This window comes from Lagopus muta, chromosome 14, assembly GCF_023343835.1.
Source record: "Lagopus muta isolate bLagMut1 chromosome 14, bLagMut1 primary, whole genome shotgun sequence".
NCBI classification, from domain to species: Eukaryota; Metazoa; Chordata; class Aves; order Galliformes; family Phasianidae; genus Lagopus; species Lagopus muta.
In genome coordinates this window covers 9,740,198-9,766,938 of record NC_064446.1, presented here as the reverse complement: position 1 = coordinate 9,766,938, position 26,741 = coordinate 9,740,198, and the positions used below count along the sequence as shown (strand labels likewise).

At 41.8% G+C, this 26,741-nt stretch overlaps 2 protein-coding genes across 11 annotated transcripts in view; one reads left to right on the top strand and one right to left on the bottom strand.

Moving 5' to 3' along the window:
- The window catches only part of KIF20A (kinesin family member 20A), a 10,259-nt gene extending 2,355 nt beyond the window's left edge, over positions 1-7,904 (top strand). For all 7 annotated transcript variants that reach the window (XM_048960153.1, XM_048960149.1, XM_048960154.1 and 4 more), the window contains exons 8-19: positions 940-1,140; positions 1,364-1,475; positions 1,585-1,656; positions 2,194-2,337; positions 2,417-2,582; positions 2,822-2,983; positions 3,653-3,792; positions 3,891-3,993; positions 4,619-4,817; positions 4,986-5,077; positions 5,339-5,476; positions 5,977-7,904. In XM_048960153.1, coding sequence (XP_048816110.1) covers positions 940-1,140; positions 1,364-1,475; positions 1,585-1,656; positions 2,194-2,337; positions 2,417-2,582; positions 2,822-2,983; positions 3,653-3,792; positions 3,891-3,993; positions 4,619-4,817; positions 4,986-5,077; positions 5,339-5,476; positions 5,977-6,249 — 1,802 coding nt within the window. In that variant the 3' untranslated portion in view covers positions 6,250-7,904. The remainder of the gene's footprint in view (positions 1-939; positions 1,141-1,363; positions 1,476-1,584; positions 1,657-2,193; positions 2,338-2,416; positions 2,583-2,821; positions 2,984-3,652; positions 3,793-3,890; positions 3,994-4,618; positions 4,818-4,985; positions 5,078-5,338; positions 5,477-5,976) is intronic.
- On the bottom strand, positions 6,593-26,741 carry SFXN1 (sideroflexin 1). Of its 4 annotated transcripts, none has more exons than XM_048960159.1 (12): positions 26,610-26,719; positions 22,111-22,238; positions 19,232-19,406; positions 18,463-18,633; positions 17,638-17,736; positions 16,600-16,675; positions 15,548-15,633; positions 14,262-14,389; positions 13,696-13,745; positions 8,641-8,690; positions 7,918-7,965; positions 6,593-6,694 (listed from the first exon to the last, which is right to left on the bottom strand). In XM_048960159.1, exons 3-12 carry the CDS (start codon positions 19,393-19,395, stop codon positions 6,598-6,600), a joined length of 969 nt encoding a protein of 322 aa, XP_048816116.1. In that variant the 5' UTR covers positions 19,396-19,406; positions 22,111-22,238; positions 26,610-26,719; the 3' UTR covers positions 6,593-6,597. The 4 variants fall into 4 exon arrangements, with proteins under 4 accessions (XP_048816116.1, XP_048816115.1, XP_048816114.1 ...); XM_048960158.1 differs by having other exon boundaries at positions 22,125-22,238; XM_048960157.1 differs by lacking the exon at positions 22,111-22,238 and having other exon boundaries at positions 26,610-26,741.

Here is a 26,741-nt window from a genome sequence, read left to right as displayed (position 1 = left end):
ACTTGTACCTCCTGCTTATTGGAGGAACAGAGGAAGAAAGGGCAATAGCTATCTAGATGCTGTGCTGTTCAGTAAAGAAGCCAAGGTGTTACAGTCTCGATTTTTCCCTTTGAAAGATGATGGCTCCTGTAGCAGATTTGCTGAGTCACGGCCTGAAGCAGTGATTGAGCACCTGGTGGGAAGGCAGGGCCAGCCCAGGGGAGCCCAATGTGCCTGAGTGACAGAAAGGGACGGAGCCAGGACAGACCCTTTCCCAGACCTCATTTAAGGGTTGGCAGTGGAGGTGAGGGCATCTCTTGCTGGAGATCCCTGCCTACCTGAGGCCTTCCAAAGGCAGGCAGCTCTTCTTCATTTCTGCATCTGTGGCTGCTGTATTTGGGCTTGTTCTCATTTGTAGCAGCTGAAGACTTTGCTACCCTGCTATTATTGTGGTACTTTCCCTCCCATCATATCATTACAGCCTCTCAGCTGAAGAACTCTGTACCCTTGTCTCATCAAAATCTGAACATATGGTTATTGAGCAGGTGACTGCCATGCAGTGAGGGGTTGCTGGAAAGCAAGGGGCTGCACTGAGATATCACACTGACCACTTGTACCCAGATTGTCAAATGGAGGAACTACTAGCTGAGTAGGTATCCAGAAGCAGGGAGTAACAAGGCTTAAAACATGTCAGACTTTTTCTGAAATGTCTTGTGCTTCTTGAGTTGAGACCAAGTACATAGGAAGTCCTTGTGCAGAAAGATGCTGTTATAGGGAATTTGATACTGTGTGATTGGGCGTAGGTCCAGGCCTATGTCCAAACAGCAGGGGGTATGTAGAATAGCTTGTGTCTGGGATGGTGCTCTTACTGAAGAAGGACACTTCAGTTTTTTCCTGAACAACTCAGATCTGACCTTTGGAAGACTGCAGTCATGATTTCTTCTTTTTTCCCCTCCCCAGAACTGGGCCCTCGTTGGGCTGACTTGGATCGTATTTCACTCAGCAGCACAGGAGATGTGCAGTTCTCCATCTGGGTCTCCTTCTTTGAGATTTACAATGAGTTAATCTATGACTTGTTAGAACCAGCCCTCCCTGGCCAGAACCGCAAGAGGCAGACGCTGCGGCTCTGCGAAGACCAGACTGGCAACCCCTATGTGAAAGGTATTACCTAAAAGATGTTCATAGTGGGCCTCCAGGTGGATCACACCTGAGGGAGACTTGAGGACAGAGTGGGTGGCTTAGTAGTGATGTGCTGGGAAGCACAATGTCCTCTGGCCCTTCAGAAGTTTCTGATGCCTGGATAAAGAGGATGTGAAGCTTACTAAGGTCAGGGAAATGCTATGGTTTTTTAACTGCCGTGCCCAATGCATGCCTGCTTTTCCAGATCTAAACTGGATCAATGTCTGTGATGCTGATGAGGCCTGGAAGCTCCTGAAACTGGGTCGGAAAAACCAGAGTTTTGCCAGCACCCACATGAACGAGAATTCCAGTCGCAGGTCTGGAGCGGGAGGGGAGGGAGCATTTCTTAGATACACAGTTCTGAGAAGCTTTTAAATGTTACATTTCATTTTTTTCTTTTTAAATGCCTGCATGCTTCTTTTACAGTCACAGTATCTTCTCCATTCGGATTCTGCATTTGCAAGGAGGTGGCAGTGAAATTGTTCCCAAAATCAGTGAGTAAGTTCCATGCTTTCTAGGATTTGTGGGTATTCTCTGGACTTTTTTAAACTGTTACTGTGGATCTGGGAAGTATCTTAAGGAAGATCTTGTGGGAAGCACTTAAAAGGAGTGAATGTTTCCACTCTTCAGGCCTGGAACTGACAGTGGGGAGAGTTTCGTTGAGGAGTACAGCAAAACTCTTTAAAAGTAAACATGAGGTAACTGCCCTTGCAGCAGGGCTGATTTAACTGAGGCTGCTGCCTGTTTTTTAGGCGTAGTTATCTGGACATGAGTTGGCCCAGCGCCTGGGAAGTGGTCTTGAGGATCTTTGAATGTGTCACCAAGCTCATGTTGTTCTTATCTCGTTTAATCCTTACACTTGGGCTGCTGCTAGACAGAAAGACCTGCCTAATTTATCCCAAAGGAGCTTTCTTTGTCTTCCTGAGGAAGCTGGGAGAGTGAGCAGGGGAAAGTGATTGCGAGGTGTCTGAATTTAAACCTGGTGAGAACAGCACGAATGCGGTGGGTCAGATGATAACATCTCCATTTTTTCAGGCTATCCCTGTGTGACCTTGCGGGATCCGAGCGCTGCAAAGACCAGAAACGTGGGGATCGAATGAAGGAAGCAAACAACATCAATACTTCCCTCCATACATTGGGTCGCTGCATCACTGCCCTCCGTCAGAAGCAGCAATCCAAGTGAGTATCTGGAGCTTCAGAGGGGAGGCTGTGGGGAGGCTGTCTTTTCCCATGGACTTACTGTTGTCTCTCCCCACAGACTGAAGCAGATTGTGGTTCCCTTCCGGGACAGCAAGCTAACCCGTGTGTTCCAGGGTTTCTTCACTGGACGTGGGCGCTCTTGTATGATTGTTAACATTAATCAGTGTGCATCTACATATGATGAAACTCTGTATGTAGCCAAGTTCTCAGCCATTGCCAGCCAGGTAAGTAACACTTAATAGCACTCTGACATGCTCAGGATGCCTCCTCCTATGGGAATGGGTCCTTTCCTACCAGAGGGCAGGCACTCCTTCCCTGTGTTATGCAGTGGATTGTTAACTCCACAGTAATTTCAAACTCTACTGAAGTCAGAAGTTTGACAGCATACAGAGAAGCGCTGTGTTTAAAGGCTATGTAGCCTCCAGGCTTTGTGGACCAGTAATGATAGTTTTTTCCCCTTCAGCTTGTTCAGGCCCCTCCCACAAAGCTGGGACTTCCATCCATACAATCAATTATCAAAGAGCACAGCAGGCGAACCAGCCAGGGTTCAGAGGCTACAGAGAAGGAAGAAGTGAAAACAGAAGACAGTGAAGATGAAGTGGATGTCTCTGTTTATGAGAGAGAGGTGGGTTGTGATTTATTTTAAACTTTTATTGATAGAAAAGCAAGAAGATGACTAAATGTTAATCTGGAAGGTGACTCCTGGAACTCGGTGCAAAAGATGACAGAAAACCTCAAAGACATGATCCTAGAACCACTGTAAATTGAGAATCTATGGAAGATATTCCATCCACAGTCATTCAAAATCTGAAGCACATGCTTAAAAGCATTTGTCCATTTGTGGAACAAGGACAGTAAGAGCTCAGGTGCAGATCTGTAATCTCTCCTCTATAAGGGAAATCTTGATCAGAGAATTAGTAAAACAGTTGGCTAAACTGATGAAAAATAATCAGACTTTCTGGATACTCAAAGTGGGCAGCTGGAATAGCTGAAAGAGTGGGGTGGAAGAAATACAGAGATCTGAGTTGTAATGTATCAGTGTAGCAAATGCATGTGCAGCCTTGGTCAGTGCAGTATAGCAAGCTGCTTATGGAGATAGCTTCAGATAGAGTGGTGTTTAAACCATCTCACGGGGAGGGAATTGGGAACAAACCTACCAACTTTGTTGCAGTCACTTGGAAAAACATCCTAAACCTAGATTACCCCAGCTTTACAGATACAGGATCAGCTAGTTTGTGTTCTCTAGGTCTTAATTCTGCTATGCAGTGTGAGCAAGGGAGTTTGTGTCTTCCAGGACTTGTTGCGTGCAGTGGAAGCTGCGCGAGAACTGCTGGTGCAAGAGAGGCAGGAGAAGCTACAGCTAGAAATACGCCTCCGTACAGAGATCTGCAATGAGATGCTGGAGGGCATGCAGCAGAAGGAGCAGTGGTGGAGGTACAGCTGAGGCTGATCGATCTCCCTGTGTTCAGGGTGTGCTGTGGTGCCAAGGACTATCAGACCCAGATGCAGACAGTTGTTTGTTCTCATTGTAGCCAACACATTGATGCCCAGAAGGAACTGCTGGAGGAACTGTATGAAGATAAACTGAATAACCTGAAGGAGTCACTGACTGACTATTACCAGGAAGAAATCCAGGTTTGTTCAGAGGGATGGAATGACATCAGGAAGGTGGCAGGGACTTGGGAGTACTTAAGTCCAGGAAGACGATGTTACACAGACTGAAAATAAATATTTTGGGTGTTTTTTGTGCTGTGTTAATACATGATAACTTCATCCACAATTCTTGTTAATTCTCATTTCTTGACTATTCTGTGGTTAGTTGGACTTCCAGATTTTTTCAACCCTTAATCTGGGAATTAATGTGTGATGATTTTTATTCCTTTATTAGTCCAACATAAACCTTTGTCCCTTTATTATTTTTGCTAGTGGCTTGTCTTGCAATCTTCAAATTAATGTTAGTGCTCTGAATTTTGCTTCTTACCTGTAGTTGTGAAGGGTGCAGGCCTGTCTGTAGTTCTCATCATATGAGAGTGGCCCTCTCTGAAGATGCAAATTAACATGTGTTGTAGAGAGGCTGGAAAAATAGTTTAGGTTCTCAAGAAGTGGTTTCATATCTTCAGTTAAAGTGCATTAAATGCTGTATCCAATGTGTGAAATGTATGATGGAGAGTGTCTTGTGGGGAAAAAAGGCCCTGAAAATCTGAGGTAACAAAGGCTGTATTGAGAAAGCTGTTTAATTTTTGAATGAACTTGCTTCAAGGAGCGTGATGAGAAGATTGAAGAGCTCCAAGCTGCTCTGCAAGAGGCAAAACAAAAACTGGATGCTAAGCAAAGGGACTCAGAGCAAGGCTTGCGTCGATCAAAGCGAGTGGCTGCCTCGTGTTCTCTGCAGCAGGAGCTGACAGATACTAAGGCCAAACTGGAGCAGTGTCAAATGGAGTTGAATACAACATCATCAGGTAAGGCAGGCTTATCTCCGAGTTCAAAATCTAAAGTTCATGTGTTTAAACCGGAAGCCTGGAAGCCTGAGCTCTTCTCAGTTTATCTGTCTCAAGAGCGGTCCAGACTTTAAGAAAAACCTAATGCTCTGTGAACGAGCTCCTCCTCACTCATTTCTGTCTTCTTAGAGTTGCGCAAGTACCAGAGATTACTGGAGCCACCTCCCTCTGCCAAACCCATTACTGTGGATGTAGACAAGAAACTGGAGGATGGACAGAAGGTAACTCTATCTCTGTTAGAAACTTGCATAGCAAAAGGCTTGCCAGTTAAAATGTATTTGGAGCTGCTATTTTCAAGTCTTTAAATGGTTGACAGCATTCTGAAAGCAAATCTTGAGCACAGATGTGGAGGATGCTGGTGTTACTGATCCCACTGTACCTCACTTAGATCTCCCTCAGTGCTGCATGTCTGGATTGTCTCAGAGCAGCCTTGTTTCTAGAACAGTGTTAATACAACAGCTTGCTTTAAATCTCTCCTGCAGAATGTGAGATTGCTGCGCTCAGAATTACAAAAACTTGGGGAATCTCTTCAGTCTGCAGAGAGGGCATGCTGCCACAGTACAGGTGCAGGGAAACTTCGAGAAGCCCTTTGTACGTGTGATGACATCCTGGCTAGACAGGTAATGTGTTGTCTTTTGTTGCAGTGGGGTATTTATGTACTTTGACATAAGCAGCAGATAGTTGCAGCTACAAGGATCTAGGTCTATAAATGTCTTATTCTCTAGACATGTAAATACCTGTTACTTCAAGGGAGCTATACTGCTAAATCTTCTCAGTGTCTGAGTCATTCTGCATACTGAACTCTCCAAAGGAGACCCAACCGTTACTGTTCAGCCACCTGACAGCTTGCACTTAAAGCAGAATTCAGAGTTCTCATTCCTTCATCCACTGTGCTCCATCACAGTTGCTATGGCAGCATGCTTACAGCAGGATGGATTCTGTTTTTTCCTTAGCATAACTGTTTCCCTTTTGTTACTGAACTGCTATAGCGGTGACAGGAGCTTTTTCTGTATGGCCTTACTTAGCATGCTGGTTAGTGAAGTTCAGCAGCATCTTCAATTTATAATAACCAAGGAGTTGCATTAGTGCATTTCTACACATACTGCTTTCCATTTTTCAGGACCAAACTCTGGCAGAACTGCAGAACAACATGATGCTGGTGAAACTGGATCTGCGGAAGAAAGCAGCTTGCATTGCTGAACAGTATCACACTGTACAGAAGCTCCAGGCTCCTCCCATGTCTACTCTAAAGAAACGGTTCTGTGCCAACAGGGAAAACCTACAACCCACCCAACCTCCTGGCAAAAAGCCCTTCCTGCACAACCTTCTGACACGTTCAGCTCCCCGTCCTGCTGCTACCAGGGGCTGGCAACTCCGCTCAGTTGCTCTATGACTTCTTGGAAAGGCATCCCTGCCTCCCCATTACTGGAACAGGTGGCACATCCAGTATCATAGCTTCTCTTCTTCTTTGTGTGCTTGTTTATTATTGTAGCTGCTTGAGAGCTTATGTAAACATTTCTGCATATGTATGGTTAAAAGTTTTAATTGATACCAAAGTGGACAAAATGACCTTCTGTAATTTAAACACTACAGCAAGGAAAGATTTTTAAATACCAAACAGTGCAGATGAGCAGAGCGTGGTTTAACAGAAGGACCAGTTAAAATGAGTTCTCTTCAACTGTGTTGGCACATAAAAATAAGTTCACAAGATCTCCTTGTAAGATATTCTCCCTTCCTTCAATTATAATCCTTTATTAAAGTATACACGTTCTAGTTCAGGGCTGTTCTCCTGGATCTTTGCTTGTAAGTCTGGCTCCAAGCGTGTTACAGACATAGAACTGAGCAAAAGAAACAAGTAAAATGGTTATATACAACAAGCACTTGATTCTAAAATAAGACTGCATCTCTTGAAAATTCCTGGGTTCTGAAAGTTTATAAAGAAGAATTGAGAACTCCTCATAAAGGAATCATGCTCCACAGATAAGCAAAGGAATCCCCCATTTAAAAAGTGTTAGAGATGTTCCATGCCTTAAAGGAACAGCTGAGCTCCTACTATCATGAAGGTAGGAAGCTAAGGAGTTGCTTGAGGTTGTTCTGTCATTAGAAGCTTCTCTTCCTTAGGGTGTTCTTCATAATCAATGTCTTCTGCCTGTTCTACTGTCTGATTTTATTTTGTTAATGTTTATTTCTGAGTCATCACACACAAAAGTGAATTCAGCTGCCAGATCACATAAACAGCTGCAATTTTCTAAAGCAGTTTGAGATCTAATCTTTCTGTGAAGTTGAGAGCACCAGTTAGAATCGAGCTACTGTGGTAGAGGGGTGCTCTGAGTTTGGTGCTAGCTGGTTTGCTAGCTGTCTCTGGGTACATTTTAGCACAATCCTTTTCTATGCCAGGCGTGAAAACAGCCAAAACTGCTTTGTGCTATTCAATTAAATCAGGTGAGAATTAGGTGTTTTGTTTTTTTGGAAGTCAAAAGCTACTTCAGTTGCTTCTTATTTTAACCAATTCAGCTCCAGCTTGCATCTTTTAAGCTACATTTGGCAGCTTGTCAACTTGTAGTTCTGACAATCACTAAATAATGATGAGCAATAAGTGAGTTGAATATATAAGACCCTGTTTCTACAACGTACTGCAATTTGAGTTAACTTCAGTTGGAGGTAACTCAGCCAGATTTTATTCTTATCTCAGCTGTGAGGTTTTTTTTGACAGGTTTTCAGACTGAGGAGTTTGTACTGATGGGGAAAAAAATCCCTTAAGTTGCAACTAAGCACACCCAGTCAAGTGCTGTTCTCTATAACCAGTTTCTAGCTAGAAATGAAGTGGGATCTGACCATTCTTAATGAAGCCATAACCTCAATGGACATTAACAGGGCATGGAGACTGCATTAATAACAATGTTACTCATTGCTACTTTTCTGAATATTCTCATGTTTATCATACTATATGAATATTGAGACTGTATGCTCTGGGAGGCAACAACGACTTGTGTCTCTTTGCAGTATCTTGCATGTGTTGAATGTCACATTAAAGAAAGAATAACGTAACAGGAATACGTACCTTTTTTGAGGAAACAGTGCACAACACAGAGGAGTTGCAAACACAAGGCTGGAGAAGACAAAAACAGGTTTACAATATTTAGGGTGCTAAAAAAAATTGAAATTTTACAGTGTAAGCACAAAGCTCTTTTGTTTTTGTTTTGTTTTTGTTTAGGATAGTGAGATAAGGTTCAATGAAAAACAACTTCATTTCTCACTGCATTATACTGCTGAAATCCTTTGTGTATTAAATGCATAAGCAATACCCTTTCATCTGATGCCCCTGCAGTGCTCTGCACTGGTGTTCGTGCAATATGAGGTGCTAAACAACAGCAACTGCAACCTTCCATTAACCAGATGTTTCAAGAACTCAAGTTCAGTATTAGCTTACTTAGTTTATTGGTTATGGAGGTAGCAGCTGAAGTATCTCTTTAAAAATCAGGTTGCTTATGCATTTCCTGCTGCTTCCTTTCCTCTTCTTTACCCCCTGCTTTTTTTTTTTGTCCACTTCTTTAACTGCTTCCTTTTCTATGGTATTACCAGCTTTATCAGCCACAGATGTAGAAATGAAGTGCTGTAGTCTCAGTTTCTCCAAACAGTGGAGGAATGTCATTTCTGAAGCTTATCTGTATTGCTTCAACATGTTTTTTTTTTAACCTTTATACAAAAAGCAAATGCTACTTTCCTCAAAAAACAGCCCCTGAAGTTATGCCCTCAAAATAGCAGACAATCCAATAGCACTCACCAGAATCCGACTAATCCAACTTGAATAGGAGCACTCATCCATGGAAATCTCTGTTTAAAATAAAATATAACACTGAGTATGCTATCTTTTATTCCTCTTCCCACCTTGGAAACTTGCACTGGAAGGGACAACCTGCACCTAAAAGTCTGTTTTACACGATGAAAGGAAAACGATTACCAGCATATCTTAAGCTTGAGCTATGGCTTGAAAGCCTTATCCCAACCTCTTTCAACTAGCAAGAAAGCTCTCAGTGATACCAGCTTACACTTATTCTGAGCACCCATTAGAAACTACAGTAGGTGACCAACTGTTTTACTTTTGAACTGATCCTGACCTGAACCTCTGTGAGTCATGTAAGCCCACAGTAGCAAGCAAGTCCAGAGTGGCGCTGGTGGAATGTGCTGGCAGACCTGAGGGCACAGGGAGTTTGGCTGTCGCTCTCTCCTCCATACCATCAACTGGCTTTAACTCACAACTGCCACTCTGCCTTGTGGGCAACACCCCATTGCACCTGCCCACCAAAAATGAGGGAATTATCAAGGAACTGGTTGCCCTTCCTCCTGTCTTATGATACATTACGATATGATGCGTGGGAATTTAACTGTTAAGCACCCAGCCTCGTACAGCCTCATTCTGCAAGTGTTCATCTCTTGTTAAGGAAAAAAAATAGAGGGACTAGGGGACAAAGCTGAGAAAGCACCCCATAATACAGACCTTTTTTTATAGCATACCCTCTGGTGTTTTACGTAAACCAAGAAAGGACACAGTTTTCTTGTAGGTCTGAATGGTTTAGGAAATCCCTCCCCTAGCCCAGGTTAGAATTCTAGTTGAAATTGCTAATGGAATAAAACCGGATCTGTTCAAATACAGTTTCTACGTAGGGCTTTTTCTGTTTTGTTACTGTAAAATCATACTGTAAAATTAAATACTGTCTTTAATAAGCAGAATGTATACCACAAATGCTATGATAAGAAGCTGATTTTTAAACAAGTGAGCTAATGAGTAAGAATGTGTTATGGTGGGTGATGTTCTCAACAATGGAGATGTTCTCCTGCAAGAGGCATTATTCAAGATGTAGAAGTTACAGGGGAAACCAGTGAACAAAAGACAGGCAGTATCTGACAGGTGAGATAGAAGGATGAAATTTAGAAAGCTCAGTGTGATAAAGCTGGTGCTAAGCAAGGTCTAAGCAGTGGTAAGCAAGCCTGGGTATGAAGCTTTCTCCAGAGCCTGAGAGAAAGAGGAAGTGATGTAGAACACACTGTTCCTCTTTTTTTCCTTCTTCCTGGTGTTAACCTGTAATCCAGAAATGAATGCAGAAAGAACTTCACAATTCAGCAATAAACTGCAACAATAGGTAGTAAAAGAGAAAGCAACAGTAAGAAGGGTAAAGACTGAATTCAGCTGTGCTCCGTTGTTCTGACAATGCACTAAATACACCTTTGACTCTCACTTGAAATAAATTCCTCAAAATACTTTAAATTTTATATAGTGGGAGAGTTCCAATGGCAAGAGACTCCAGGCTGACAGGGGAAGATTGAAGTCATCATCCTACATTTAGCTGGGAACACAAAAACTCAGGAAGGTAACTGGCTCCTTCATACAGGGAGAATTAAAGGAGAGGGATGCTGAGAACTGCACTGCAAGATGCGTGAAAGAAATGCCCCAAACACTTCTATAACCAAAGAGACTTTAAGGGCGTCCTGATTTTGGTTTCAAGCTTTCACCTGAGCTGGTCATTATTCTGAAAAAAGAGTCAATGAACACAGACAGTACTGACACCCATTTCATTTGCTGGAACACATTTTGCCAAGGTGCCTGATCTGAATTAGAGCTTTTCTTTTTCAAGAGTTTTTCCAGATGGCACTAATTAAGAACAATGGTAAGGTAAAAATAAGGTGAAACACTGAGACTAGAAGGTCAACGGCTGCCTAGAGAATGATTTAAAATAATAAAGCCAGTCTCAAATGCAGGCTGCACATCCTTATAAAGAGAAAACAGAGAAGTACAAGACAGCAAAAGAATTTATTCTGTTAGAAGATGTATTTAAACAGGGAAGAAGGCAATTTCAGATGAATTAGGATTTAAATTCCAGATGACTGCAAGGCATCTTTGGCAGTTAGAGCAAGGAGAAAGTAGAGAAATGATAGCAAACAAAATGGAGAAATGGAGCAAGCAAACAAAAGCCAAAAAGAAAAATCAGATTTTTTTCTGCTGCTTCTACTGCGAGATCTCCAATGGTGTCAGCTCTCTCAGGGTTGCTACGACTGTTCTGAAGGAGCATCACTAAATAAAACAGCTAAAGAAGGAAAGCATGGAAGGAGCTATGGTGTAAGACATTCAAGAATGATATTTAAAAGAAAAAAAGGCTGTTCTAGTTTTCTAAGAGCTCTGAACATGTACTTTAGTTACAGACTAAGAGACTTGAAGTTTCTGGAGTCAATATAGCATGCAGAATCAGAGATAAACAGTCCCTGAAGATGTGAGAGTGGCAAAATAAATTAAAGCTTCAGTTTCCCTTGGGATTTTCAGACATTTTTATGAGATAAATGTTTTATTTCCCATGGGGAAAGGTTATCTGAGACTAAACAAATCTATAAACCCTGTCCCTTAGAGCAAGGTTGCTTATGGATCCTTTTGCTGCAGCAAATGTAACAACGATTTGGTTCCACGTGGAGCTAGTCAATACGTGCAGCACACAGCCAGCATACAGCCTCACCATCAAGAGTCACTGCATTGCTTAATTCCTCAAAATGCAGTTAAAGCAACTGCAGAAATCAAAGGCAAAAGGAGTGTGTATATAAAACCAAATTTTTAAGAGTTTTCTGGTCAAGAATTAGGATTTCTTTAAGCAGCAAGTACGTGTTTGTATTTTAAAAACATTTTTGAATCATTTTCTAGCAATAATTTTTGGGAATCCTGTAAGCTATATTAGTGCTATAACTGAAATATCCTCATGCAAAACCATGTCAGAAAACAGAAATGAATAATACTACAGACCCTACATCTTATTTTAAAGACCAAAGGATGACCCACTGCCATCACTGAGACCAGCAGTATTCACCTCTATCTTACTGGAGAGCATTGCTATATGCTCCTCATCATTTAACAGCCTTTTGACTTTCCTGGCCCTGCATGTTGCTTTAATAGGCTTTGGCAAGCTTACAAGAAGTTTTTTTCCAAGAGTGCTGATGATGTGCAAAGCAAAGACTAAGAAAAATGAGTTAGTAAAGCTTGTGTGGATGGTGTTGGAATACTGCAGATGGGATGGTGCTTCCGAAACCTCGAGAGAACGGGCAGAAGCTGCTTGTTAGAAATGCAGCTCATTCCTTAAAGGCTTTAATACTAATCTCTACCACGTGTTACCACTGATGACCTGTAGAGCAGTGTTTCGCCTCTGCTCAGTCTTTGAGGCTGTGGGGGAGGAACAGGTGAGCATGAATGGTCATGATGGTACCAAAGACCACTGAACAGTCACTGAAGAAATCACCCATTTTTGCTGATCTGAAAAATTCACAACACTCTTATGTGACACCACACAAACAACAACAGATATTTGTCTTCAAACCCTGAGAATTTTCTCAACATCTTCACAAATGTCACATATTTCCAGTTGACTCAATGGCATTTGTGTTAATAACGTTCAAGTAATGCATTCTCAAGGACACAGCAGTATCACAAGCCACTTAAAGTTATTTTGCCAACAGAGAATGGGTCAACACCTATGGAGCCCAATCAGTACAGGGCTCCTTACACTGCAAACAAGTCAGTGTATTTGGATGCACTGCAGTTTCACTTCTTGAACGAGATAAAAGCAACAAAGACTGTAACTCTAAGATTCAAACACCACATTTCCTACTTTTTATTCTGAGCAACAGTGTTTTCTGTTAACAGGAACAGGGGGAAAAAAAAAAAGCAGCAGAAATCTCTTCAGGAAAACAAAACTTTTTTGCTATTGGGAGACCAATAGGTCTAGGATGTTTTCCTAATGCCCCATTTATCTACTAATACACAAGCACTTCAAATGATGCATGTAACCAGGTTATCCAACCACACACAAGAAGTGTGAAGAAATCATTTTAAGTATTTTAATGCAATATTTTAGGAAGTTTCATCATAGACAAACCAATAGAAATGGGCAGTTTCCTCTGCTCTCCCTCCCAGCTGCTGCCCAAAGCGCTTTTCCAATGTAGGATTTGGAAACTCTGACCTAACAGGAAGGAATCAGGTCCACTTAGGCTATCACTCCCAGCTTGCCCAGCATGTTTCCCAGGCAGAGAGTTTGTCTGGAGCTATGCAAGCAAGTAAATCAGTGACATCAACAGTCAAAGACAAAATTCCCTTTACTGCTGAGGACTGGTCCTGGCTGCATCTCCTCATTTAAAAATTGTTTGTCCAGATCTAAGCAACTATATAATTAATTTCATTATTGTTCTTTACCATCTTATGCACACACAGTACCATGCTGGTTAGTTTATACATTTGCAGCACCAGATTTGACTTCACACCACTTGAGCAGCAATAGAATTCAGTGAAAACATCATCTTTGATGGCACACGCACATCCCACATCCACCCCATGCTCACACACCCAGATTGTTTTAAAAGATCATTTCAAAAAGGCATTTTTATCATCACTATTATTTCCAAACTCAAACTGCTACCATGGCAGCAAAGCAAAGCTTCCTTCATAGATTTTGGGGGGGGGGGGGGGGGGGGGGGGAAAGGAAGAATTATACAAGTTATACTATTTTTCAGATAAGCTGTATTCCAAGTCTTGGTAAGAGGAAAGTGCCTTCACTAGAAAGAACCCTGCATTTTGTGCCTAACCACCAGAATAACAAAATAAGTAATTTCTTCATGTCCTTTAAGATTAAAAGAACTAAGATCCCTCTGTCTGTGAAAGACAAAGAAAGCAGCTCCTGTAAAGTGCTCTCTACAACAATGTCCTCCAGGAGTGCTCCGGAGGAGAATACCAAGACTTAAAGTATTTTAAATACATGAAAATATTAACTTAGCATGTGAAATACACATACACAGTTTATCTCAGACTAACCTTTAAAAAGGCTCTCTTTTCCAGTGTGTTCATTATGAAGGGAGGAATTGCTGCAAATGAGAAAAAAGGTAATGCATCAACCTCGGAGATAATGGCACATGGATTTAATCTTCTGTATAGATGAACTAACACTGGAATTCAGTTTTCACAGCTGTCTGTCATTAACTGAGCTTTCATTTCATGCTGCCATTAAGAGACACTAGATTGCTATTGACATAAGTAGACTCCTCCAGTAAGTGGAACTTCTAATTTCACAGGTAAAGGTAATTAACCTGAGCTCAGTGACTTGGCTCATACCTTCAGTAAACCAGTCCCACTCGAGCAGGATTTGCAATGATTCCTTTGCTAACTGCATGATTTCTACACTGTTCTGTTGCACATCAGTGTAACATGCTGTGGATGTTTTTCAGTAAGAGATGCAGACTTTAAATTCAACAAACGTAAAGACTATGTGCATAACTGTAAGATAATTGGGCCTCTAAGAAAATCACTTCCATAGAACTTCAGCTCCCTGTCACAGTAGGAACTTATAATCAGGAGCTGTATATGACTGAACTTATTCTTACCCATGCCAGGAGCAGCCATGAGGATCCTTGATATAACCACCTGAGTAATGGCCTGCTGAGCTGCTTTTGTTGATTCACCCAGTCTGTTTCCATTCTCATCTGTGATGGGGATTCCAAACTTGAGTTCCCTGTTGAATAAAAATAATACAACAGAGACTGACATGCATTTATCTGCTTTTGCTGGTCATGTTTCTCCTCTTTAAAACTTTTGATTGGAAGAATTATGCTATTTTATTATTCACATTTGGAGCAAAGATTTCAAAAAGCAAAGAAAGATTTGGGGCAAAATACGCTAAAAGAGAACAACTGAATATTTGTCATATCAGTCTGACCTCATGTATTCTGAGACCTGTTGTTTCTGTAATACACAGAAGACAGAAAGTTCTTCAAGAAAAATCAGAATGAATAGAATTTCCTGGACTGCTCTTAAAGTAGTCTGTCCTTTCCCACTTACAACATAGGGAATAAAAGCAGATTCGTTTCATTGAACTAAAACACAATTCTCTGGCACCACCAAGAACATATTTGGAAGTACACCAGAATGCACAAAGCAAACTACATTTCTGTATCTGCACAATTGTCTATCAAAGCTTTAACACAATTCTGCACTTGAGCAAAGCTCACATACAAGGGAAAAACCTTTCAGAAAGCGAGAAGCAGACAGAAGGGCAAATGTACTGATGACTGCCTTAGTTCTTCTTCCCATCATTTATAGGAAAAAAAGAAAACACTACCATAGATTCAACTTCACCATGAACATAAATATGAAAATATTCCCTTTCTTGCTCATAACCTTGTGTTTCTAAGAGGATGTTTTTTTCCCCTTCATTTCTATTCTTACTTCTTGCCAAATTAGAATACATATGAAACTTTGTTACCGAGAAAGTGCATGTTTTTGGTAGTCTCAGAAGATCAAATGGAACTCTGACTATAACATACTCTAACTCCTGTATGTGGGATTTGAAGCACCACCTCTGAAATGATCATACTTTTCCAAAGCGCAGTTCGTATTGAAAGGGCCCACGTGAACAAGTCTTAAAGGACAGGTACTTGACTGCTGAGATTTAAGGCTGAAGAACTAAATAGGTATTTATCTGAAGAGAATGAGAACGTTCTATTTACACGTCACAGTCAAACAATTAAAACAAGACCATGCCCAAGGCTTTTGCAAGGTTCTGAAACAAGCTAAAGATAATATAATGTCCTTTTTTCAGCACCTTGCTGATCTAAGAACTCAATAACATCCTTTCTTTTAGAATGAGCAATTTTTTTTTTTCTTTCCCTACCTTTGTCTCATTAGTGGAATATTAATGCAGTTAGCAGCAGCAACAGCAGCAAAAGGAACAAACCGTCCTATAAGAGGTGAGACATGCTGTGAAAAGCAGAAAAAGAAGAATTATTTTTTCTGAAGGTCACATCAAAATGCTTCACTCGTTAATGACAGATGAGATTTCCTTTAAATTAAAATTCAGTGAAAAAATCCCTGGTAAGGCAGAGGCAAAAGAGACACAAGCAAGACTTAAGTCATGGAGACAGGCAAAAACCACCTGAATTCAGTTGCATCACTGCAGATAAATGCCAGCTTCTGAGCACGCCTGTCAGCTTGATGGCAACACTAAATAGACATTAACTTCACTATCTTCAACAGCAAGGTTACAGCCAGCAGCATTTCTAACAGCTGCTTTGCATCTAAGGACACTCACTGCATGAAGCCATTTATCTAGTCAACCTCTCCTATGATCCGAGTTACTCTGCCTGGAATAGCATCTCTCAAATAAGGTGTCAATGCTGCACCATGCCCAATATATCAAAGCATAAACTGAGGGATATAAAATAGTTTTTTATATAGTTTTTAAAACATGCTGCATATTTGTTTGAAGAATTTGAGTTTTCCATATTTAAGAGAAGCAGCTCTTTACACATTCTTCAGCCAGTCCAGCATAGACTTCCATGTTTCCAGAAGTAATGCTGTACATTAAAAACCAGGCAAGCTGCATAACTGTGTATCAGGTCTGTGTCACTGTAATTACATCCACTGCAATTAACTTTCAATTGCTGCTAGATACTTTGAAACCTTAAAAGAAATGGCAAAAAGGCACCTTCATGGGATACATATTGTGAATGAAAACAGCAAGGATAGGGCATTAAAAACAAATATATATATAAAATCATCTATATGGGGCAAAAGTAAGATTGGGAAATCAAGAAGGGAGCTGCCAAGGGTAATTACAACTCCTTGAGGGAGCTGTGCACAGCATGACAGAGCCAGAGGAGGGGAAGTGAGCCATTTCATAGAACACCAAAATCTGAATAAGAATGGGAGGAGTATCAGCAATACCTTTGTTAGTGCATTAAGTCCTAAAGCTGTCGCAACAGCACCTGTGGTAGCAGAAACATAGGCTGTTCCCAGCTGGCTAAAACAAAAATAACAATGTTTGTACATGCATAACAATTATATCCATGCCTCTTTCAAAAACAAACAACTTTCACACATGCAGTAAGTTCCTTCCACCTACAAAAGTTAAAGCATGTCTTGTTGCAGCAACACAGAAAGGGCTACGGATGGAACGGTCAAATGAAACCACAAATTAACCCTTTTTCTTCCACTATCAGTAAAAACAAGCAAGTGACATTTTAACTGTGAACCAGGCTCCAGTGATTCTGCACTCATGTATGGCATTTTCTCTTATGTCTGAAAGAGCACTTTGAAGGATTTCTAAAGCCCATCTGTGTAGACCAGCTATGCTGTAAACATTCAAACCCAACCCAACCAGCCAGTCTATATGTCCTCTAATCCACTGCCTTCTGCCAGACATCTACAAGAAAGAGAGCCTCAGAACTGATTAAGACCCTAGATTTTATCTTTAAGGGCAAAAAAGAAGGTCACATTCATCACTCTCAGGCTCCTTGACTATACATACTGTAATACTATAATGGGGTGATAATAGCAGGGTGGCAAAGTCTTCGGCTACAGCAAGTGAGAACAAGCCCAAACACAGCAGCCACAGATGCAGAAATGAAGGAAAAGAGCTGCTTACCTTTGGAAGACCTCAGGTAGGCAGGGATCTCCAGCAAGAGATGCCCTCACCTCCACTGCCAACCCTTAAATGAGGTCTGGGAAAGGGTGGATCCTGGCTCCATCCCTTCTGGTCACTCAGCTGCATTGCATGCACCTGAGCTCCCCTGGGTTGGCCCTGCCTTCCCACCAGGTGCTCAATCACTGCTTCAGGCCATGACTGAGCATTTCCACTACACAATACCAAACTGATGATAAATGCAGACGAACAAACTTATCTACCATCTCAAAGACCAATCATACTCCAGTCTACGAGAGAGAACCTGTGAACATATCAGAAGCATCTGTTCAGTGTCTGACCTGACAGTAATTGGGGCATCACCGCTCCTGTTTGTGTAATTTACTATAGCATTGAAGGACTGGTTAATCCACTGCCAGAAAACCACTGCTGGTGTCGTTCTTGAAAAAAGAAACAACTATTAATATTGTTAAAAACAGAGTTGAGTCAACAGCAGAACAATGTTGGCAAATCAAGAAAAGCCTCTGCAAGCAGTAATCATACAGTTCTTGGATGCCTGAATAAAGCAGTTCAGCCAAGGAGATACTGTCTTAATAATGGAAGTGCAAGTTACTTCTAAGAATCGGTTTTAAAAGGCATTGGAAATGAATAACAATTCACCTGGGACAAAGGTTTATAATAACAGCAAAAGCATTGTAGCAAACCTCTCTACAAAAGCATACAGAGGAAAAGAATGAAACTCTACAAGATCTGGAGTACTTTTCCAGAGTTACTCCTCTGCAGCTCACTCGCTTCCTTTGGAAACTCCGTAAGTGACTGAGAAATGGATTTTAGAGGCAGGGTTTGCAGGGTTTACTTTCTCAGTCTTCAAAAAGTTACTATGCCCCTAATTGTTCTAATAAATCTCTGAGACATTATAAGAAGGAAAAGTGGGATATATGGATTAGGTGAAGCATCCAAGGGCATATATCACAGCTGCTTCCAGAGGAAACCAATAGTCAGTGAGGGTATGAGGGCACAGAGAGAGAAAAGAGAAAAGGAAGCAAAATTTTATATTTTAGAACATTTATTATACATCTTCTGAAACGCTCTTTTGACAGTAACACTGACTTTCACTTATCTAATTTGTAGGGAAACGTTTCATGTGTTACACTGCCACTACTTACCTATAAAAGGTCATCATACAACCTGTGATAGTCATGTTCATGGGTACCTGAGCTGACATTCGGCCAATCAAGACCATCTTTTCACCAGTGTCTGGATGAAAGGCTGAATCATAGATATACTTTGCTCTCCAGAGTTCATTTTCAGTCAATCCAGGTGCTACAATACCTTGTCTTGGAACAAATTGAAACCAACAAAACAAGACAACAGCAAAAAGCACAGCTGTTATAAAATGCTGCAACTTCCAGTGAAAAAACTTAGCATCAGAGGAATCTAATTTAATCTAGCCTTACAGTCAGCTTGTATTCAACTATTAAATAAATTGGTGAAACAAGAAGAATTAAAACTCCCAGCAGTGGTTGTGTAGGCTGAGTTGACAACCAGCATCAAACTTCTGTTGACTCAAGCCAGTACTGGATCTGAGCTGGAATGGACAGCTAAAACCACTAAGCATGAAACTTTGGAAATTTAGCTTGATTTACTAATTGATTTACTGCCCCAAAAATACATTTGAAAGCCTATTTTAAACTGTTGTTCTATTGACTATTTTCAGAACTAGACACTCCCACATTTTCAAATGCTAAATAGTTTTTCCTCAGATGACAATTCTCCCATTCATTAGTAATCTGACAGCGTTTCAAGCTCTGAAACAAGACAGAAGAGTGGCGCAATAAATACAGGGTCTTAAACATTTCCTTTTAAACCTATAACGGTGATATTCTTATCACTGTCATTACTTTTTTGGGTCAGCACTAAAAGTGGCTGTCATACCTGTAATCATGCACGATTTTTCTTGCGCTTTCCAGCTGGGCATCAGATAACAAAATATTCCGGGGGTCTGTTACAGTGAAGAAGTGACTGGCTCGCCCAATGAAAGTGCTTTGATCCCATCGGGGCTCCTTGATATTAATATTTAACGGTAGATCCGCTGACATCTTCAAAAACTCTGTGAAGAAAACATGAACGTTTGCAATTCAGAATTCTTATTTCTTAACATGTCTCAAACTGATAAAACCCCACAGTGAAAAACAGCTTTAGTTGCAGCAAAAAAAAAAAAAAAGAAGAGAGAGACATCTTGCAGAACTGAGCTTTAAAGGAGTACAGAAAGTAGATGGTGTCAGGCATCATCATAGTTTTTATGAGATCAGTATTCATACAAGAAAATAAACTAACTTAAAGAATTTAAACATCTGCATTTTTGGGCTTGCTTCCCAAAACATTCAAACATTTCATGGTTTCCTGTAAGACTATGATTATCTGAGGATGAGTAGAATGCAAAGTACAGCAGCTTGCTAAGAAGTAGATGTACTAATTAACAAGATACTAATCAGAAATTTGCTTTACTTGAGTGATGAATTAGTGTTAGCTGAACACGTTGTCATAAAGGGAAATTAAACTTTTCAAGAGATGCCTGAAGCAGCAGCACAGCAGCATTTACCAACATGCACTTAACACCTCTGGCATTGCAAAGCAAAAAAAAATTAGGATTACAAACATCAAATATTTTCAGTAAATGCTGTTTCTCCAAATCCATGTTCTTAGAATCAAAGATTACATAACGCAACCATTTGCCACATTATGAACACATGAGCAGTTCTTCTAATGACACAACAAGGATGGTAACAGAACCACAGTGACAGGCACCAAACTAACACAGCTCTGCATTTTGAGGGCTTGAAGCCCAGAAAATTAAAAATTTACTTCAAAATGACTCTGACAACTGATCTTTACCTCCAACCAACAAACCTAAGGAACGCCGTAAGGCTCCTGAGGAATTGGTGTAAATTTGGTGAAACTTGTATGGTGGAGAATGTGAAAAGGAATTATCAGAAGAAAGGAACTGAGGATGCAGAGCATCTTCAGCATAAAAAAAAATAAAATAAAATAAACACAGGGAAAAAAGGAGAGAATATTCGTGAAACTTGAAGTTGTCCATCCCTCAAATGTAATTATGATCCCTCTTCTTCTGCATTAAGTGGAAAAATCTGTTAGTCACAGGAGAAGATAATTCTACAGAAATAAAGGCCTAAATGCCTGTTTTGCTGCATGCCACATGCCTATTATGTAAAGCACTGGGTTTTCCAATATCATTGGATCACAGAATGGCTTGGGTTGGAAGGGCCCCCAAGGACCATCAAGTTCCAACCCCCCTGCCATAGGCAGGGCCACCAACCTCCAGATCTGGCAATAGACCAGGCAGCCCAGGGCCCCATCCAGCCTCCAGAATAGAGACACAGCATGACAAAAAACAAGCAAACCAGACCATCTTCTGGACTAAAATGGTGACAGCTGCAAAGGGCAGGGAAATCATTCTGAGAGTACTTCCCTATTGGCTAAGTATTTGCAGGACAGTCTGTTTCAATATCCTTATAATTAAGTTATCAGTTTCATTAGGAAGGATTAAACCCGCTTAGGACAGCTTATGTCAATCTGTTTAAAACTGTCCAACGAATGCTTAAAAGAGCACTCCATAAAAAGAAGGTCCTTGCTTTCCTTTCACACTGATCAGCAAGTGCTGAAAACTGCTTTGTATATATTACTGGGTTGTCTGTGATTTGTTTTTATTGCATACCAAACTTCTGTCATGAACCCAAATCTAAACAACAAAGATTAATTCAGTATAATTTCACTCCAAGTCACTCAGCCTGCCCTGATGGAGGTACATCTCCAGAGGACAGAGAAGGGAACCACAGCCGTGTCCTATCCTTACCCCCAGTTAAACTGACATGAGCACATCTGACCTTGCTACCAACACACCATCCTCCTGTGTGGGCATATCCCAAGGAAAAAGATACTTTCATGTGGCTGCATGGCAAGGGTTAGCATGGCAGCAGCAAAAAGGAAAACACTTTGACAAAGGATCCTTGGCACTTGCCACAGCAAACGTTTATGCTTGAAATCACTGTGTCTGTTTAAAAATATGACAACAGGAACAAAAAACACTGACTTTGATAGGACTGGTCTTGACAAAGGTAAGGCAGAGCGCATGGACTCCAGTCTCACTGGCATTCACCCAGAAAAAGATTTGCTCTTGTGCAAAAAGAGATCAAAGCCTTGGGTGCCTACCATTCAGGAACACAACATTTCTTCTCAATCACGTGATTCACACAACTGACTTGCACTTTAATACTATCAGTAGGCACAATGCTTTTCTAAGTGAGTTTCAAGTCATAAAGACTCTGTGCATGGACAGACCACAGTGCACACACAAAGGAGCGGATGCTGTCCAAGCAAGGAAGCATAATGAGTTCCAGACACTGGAAAAATACAGTTTGGTGACACACAAAACTTGCATTGAAGTAGAAAGGTTGCAGGGTCTGTTGGTCTCGGGACTGTGAGTCACTGCTCTGCTAGAGTGCTCCTTGTCTAGGAGAGCCAGGGAAGTTCTGCATTGGAAACGTACATGATTTCCAGCAAAATGTTTTTAGAATACCATCACTTGTGTCAAATAGTCCTCAATGTAAGTTAAGCGTGTCCAAGATTTAAGCTCAAATTACCCAAATATTCATAATAAAATTGTGATAAGTAGTAGTAGAGGGCTCCGAGGTTAAATCAAATTAAAATAAACCCAAGTGAACCGTGAGATAAGTGACGAGTTTGTGGAAGGGGAAAGTAAATGCACAAATCTTCCAGAAAGTGAAAAGGTTTACTTTGTTTTACATACACTATTGAGTGCCAGGGGGCTGCTGCAGGCCACCTCTTTTTTGGTTGACTAATAACTTGAATTTATTGTTCCCACACCTATCTCTATTTGGTAAGTGGTGACAGGGGAGAACACCTGCAAAATAGGAAAACTGAATTAGCAGCACCTGAGATTTTAAGGTGGAAAGGTAAACACCACAATCACCCAGTCTGGTCTGAATGCCCCTCTTCCTCAAGCAACTCCATTAGCAGAGAATTTGAGAGATGGCATTAATTAAATTGCTGAAATAATTCACACTTAAACAGGACCGTGGGGTCACATTCACAACACAGGAGGATCAGCACCACATGAGTGGATAAATGACATGGATGACAACATAGCACAGTGAAGCACAATATCATGGAAAACGCACAGTAAGAAAGAAATAACATCTCTGCTGTTTCAAACGACTAAATGGGGAATATTGAACAGAATCAGACATACTTGCAAACCTCAATGGTAGCAGCACCTCATACTAGCACATTAATCCAATAATAAAGCACCGAGAGTCCTCTGGCACATTCATGCTACTGCATTCCCCATTTCCCAGTGCCACGCAGAACGGCTGCACCGTCGGATTGTTGCAGCTGCTGTGGGCAGAGCTGTGCTCCTGCAGTCTGGCACTGCAGCTCCCCAGCACCAACACAGCGACCATCCATGTTTCACAGTGCAGCCATTTGTGCATATCAAGGCATCTTTTCAGAATGCTAACTCCAATCACGTGCTTCATCAGCTTCCCACATGGGAATGGCTGTGGCTTGCTGGAACGTGCTGCCAGGAGTTCAGCTGCAGGACCAGCAAGATGATTACAGACTCTTTTGATTACAAACTCATCAAAATATTGAAGCTTTATTTATTCACAGCCAAAAATAAGGTTTTCCTTCATCTGCAGAGAAATTTTCAACTCTGTATTCTGAATAACCCTCTACAAACATCTTTCTTTGAAACTGAATCGCTTCTTGACCGTGTCTTTCAACTCCTCTTTCCAATCAGAAAGCGACCTTGAACAGAATGCCCCAGTGCTAATCACACCTAAACCTGCTGTCCTTTGATCAGATGTAACTGCCTGCAAGTTCCCACTGTAAACTGACATTAATGGGAAGGAAAGAGGGCTTGGAACGAAGTGAGATTGGCCTCTCTTAAAAAATAATTACATAAAACCCACAAAAGCTTGATCAACAATTTTAGTACAAAGGCTGCATTTAGATTTGCTGCAGAATCAGCAGGAATAGCAGGAGACTTTAAACCTTGTTTAAAAGGTCAACAGTAGCAGTTGCAACAATTCTTAAAAATGCCGATTCAGGAGTTGCCAGTTCCACTCTGCAGTGTTCCATTTCCAAACTGCATTTCAGACAGCACACGGACTGCCATAGATCGCTTCTCACACTGCAGCAACAGCCAGAAGAGTAGCAAGGCCCATCCGAGACAGTTCGGAGCAACCCAGACATCTGAGTGCTCATTTTGACATGGATGAAAAGAAACGTGGTTGAAAGCAAAAGATGAGGTTTTATAAAACGTGAACCCTATTTGTGACTAGCAGTGCACTTGAAGGACTCATAAACTAAGGGGTGAATTCAAGCTGGGGGACCCACACTCAGGCAGCAGTGCTCGAATAAGGAAACTGGATTTGCTACTTTCCTTATGTTACTTATATCACAGAATCACAGAATCACATCCTGTATTTTAACCCAAATCTTGAAAAAATCCATTCTGCAAGTGAAAAACTTCACCAGACACATCACTGATTTTTTCCAATATCCAACCTAAAGCTGAAAGTAGAGCTCTGAAAAAGGAAATTTCTTGATGACACAACTGAGTATCCTGATGTTTCTGAAAGCTGTAGTCACTGTTCTGAGTCAAGAAGCATCCCTAGCGTCAAAATATCCATTCCTTGAGTGATGCAGACAGCTTCTGCCACTGCTCAGAAGAGCAGGGAGGTGATTCTGACAATGGCTAAAAGATAAGAACTGCCTGCAATTGCTGAGAAACATTATATTGTCTGAGAGAATATTTTGAGAGATACTAGCCTGAAAACTCACCCAGAAATAGGCTTTCCTGAACAGATACAAAGGCCTGGATTTTCTTGAGTGGGGATCCTTTGGCAAATGTTCTCAGTTTGGATAGGATACTGCTTCACTATACAGAATTTGCTGTTCCTTTTTAGTTTTATGGGGGACAGAGTCCAGATTATCAGCTCCAGTACCTTCCCTTATTTTAGTGGACTCTGTAAATGAGAGCGGCCTTTCACCTCCCTTGCATGCAGACCCAGAAAGCAAGCAAACACCGAGCTGGGGAGGACAACAGCTGGCCAAGAGAATAGAAGGCTGTGTCTAAAGCAGTGCAGGTGTGATAATGAACATTGCAACACCTCACATCTCAGCTCCTCAGACCAAATCATTTATAACATTACTTATACATCATTGGACACGTGATACTCACAGAACTCAAAGTAGCCTTCGTAGAAGAAGGGAATAAACTAGCCAACACAAATGCTGAATGAAAGATGGAACTTTCATGGTACCCTTTACCAGGACTTAAACTTCAGGCATTTGGGTCACATCACGATTCACAAAATCTGCTAGGAGCTAAGTGTTCTTTTTTCAGAAAAAGGAGAACAAAATCACTTTTCTTTCCCTCTATGAAAACCGATTAAAAACAGAAAGTATCAGCAGTACCCACGTATCAGAATCCTATTACAGAATAGCTCTAAAGTTGGAGCCACGTGCTGCTGAAATCATTTGAGGTGCAGATTCATGGGGAGAGAGAGAGAGAGAGAGAGAGAGACAAGGTGCAACACTTTTAGGCTCCTCGATCTCCGTCCTTCAAAGCACTCCCCCAGCAGCTGGCTGTGAAAATGTCCTGTTCTGGGAAACAAGAGATGTAGGCTGGAAAAAGCCTTAGGCTCAGAAAAGAACCAACTGCTACAAAATGGGGAGAGGAACAGCTCTCTTCTTCCTCTGCCTCATTTATAAATCAAAGCAACCACGGCCACTTGCTTGTTACTGCAGAGCTCAGTTCTCCTGAAGCACCTCTCATGGTGCTTTGATAGAAACTACAGAAAGATTCTGTTAGGCACTTTTATTCCTCCAATAACATACTGGCCCTTTTTAGGCCTTTTTTGCCCAAACAAACCCAGTATTTTTGTTTTCCATGAGGAACGCCATGAGAACAGTGGCTAGTTGGTTTAGGAGAAAAAAGAAGAACAGGAAACATACTTCCTCCTGATCAGTAAAAGGTGACCCATTCTACTTTAAAATTACAATACTCTGGTAAAGCAACAGCAAAACAGCAAAAATGCAAACCCAGCTATACTCATATTTCAATTGTTCTGGCAAAGGAAAGAACACAATGAATGCATTCTCCAGGGATGTCAATCAAGCCAGGACAGTTGGAAAGCACTTCTATGTGATGGCAAAACAGCAGCTCTCAGACTTAGCAGGATCATTAAGCAGTGGTATTCCTCTATTTGCACTGTGCTTGCTATCGCAGTTTGACAGAAGCAGCACTGAGAGAAGTATGATGCAACACGCACCAAATGCTAACAAACACACTTGCAAAGCGTTCCTTCCCCCAAAGCCTTTCCATCCAGTAAATACCTATTTAGATTACAAAAAATAATTAAAAAAAAAATATCTTTACACTACGCTTCTTCCTTCTGCAATCACAAGAACAAATTGAGCGCTGGAGAAGGCAAATTGTGGCAACACTGCAAGACACTTTTTTGCTTATAAATGTACATCCTGTTTGTAGCCTAGCAACAGACGCAGCAGTCTGCGTTAAAAGGGTAGTGCCTGCTGCCGGGGCTCTCCTCAAAACAGCAGCCATCTTTGGCGTGTCACTTGGTGGGAGATTTCATCATTCTGTATCGAAGCCGTTTCCAGATGCCCGAGCTGCAGCAGCGCGTGCCTGCAATCTGCCATCTCTGCTCACACCGTGGGATGGATACCGCAGCGATGTGTCACACACCGACCCCTCCTCGTCATTAAGAGAGAAAAAGCTAAGAAGGGTTAACTCAAGGTCTAGTTTTGTGTCATTGCTGATTGCTGCGAGCTTGTCTCTACAGCCCTACGGTAAGCTGAGGAAGGATTATCAGGACGTACCCAGACACGTTCATGACCTCCTGCCATAGTTTTTGTTACTATTGGATATGTATATTTCCGATAGGAACCGCACAGCCAATTTTAAACTGCTACAAAGCCAGCCGTCGCTCCCTCCTGCTTCATCATTATAGCAACAGAATAAACACTCCTACTGAGAACCCCCGGCTCCCAGCCCTGTGACACGGCACCCGGCTCTGCGGGCAGCTCGGGGGTGCTGAGAAGGCGTGGAACCCGAGGATCCTCTTTGAGGAAACAGGGGCGAACTCAGGCTTGGGATCCTCCCCGAGGAGGACGGGGGTGGCAGAGCGGGCAGGGCGACAACCTCCACCCGCGGCCCGGCCCCGCGCCCCGCACTGCCGCTACTCACTGCGCCCCGCGCGCCGCCGGCTCCGCGCCGCCCCGCCGCCCGGAAGAGACTCGCGTTGCGCGGGGCCGGCTTGAAGAGCGGCCGCCCCGCTCCGCTCCGCCCCGCTCCGCCCAGCGAGTCCGGGCGGAGAGT

Bases quoted from the DNA above. Each gene is read 5' to 3' on its own strand.
- SFXN1 (XM_048960157.1), bottom strand. From the start codon at position 19,395: ATGTCAGCGGATCTACCGTTAAATATTAATATCAAGGAGCCCCGATGG. The intron at 15,634-16,599 runs GTATTGCTGATA...TGCTTTTCACAG, and splicing joins GACTTAATGCACTAACAAAG to CATGTCTCACCTCTTATAGG. The intron at 7,966-8,640 runs GTGAGTGCTATT...TGTCTTCTCCAG, and splicing joins GTTGGATTAGTCGGATTCTG to CCTTGTGTTTGCAACTCCTC.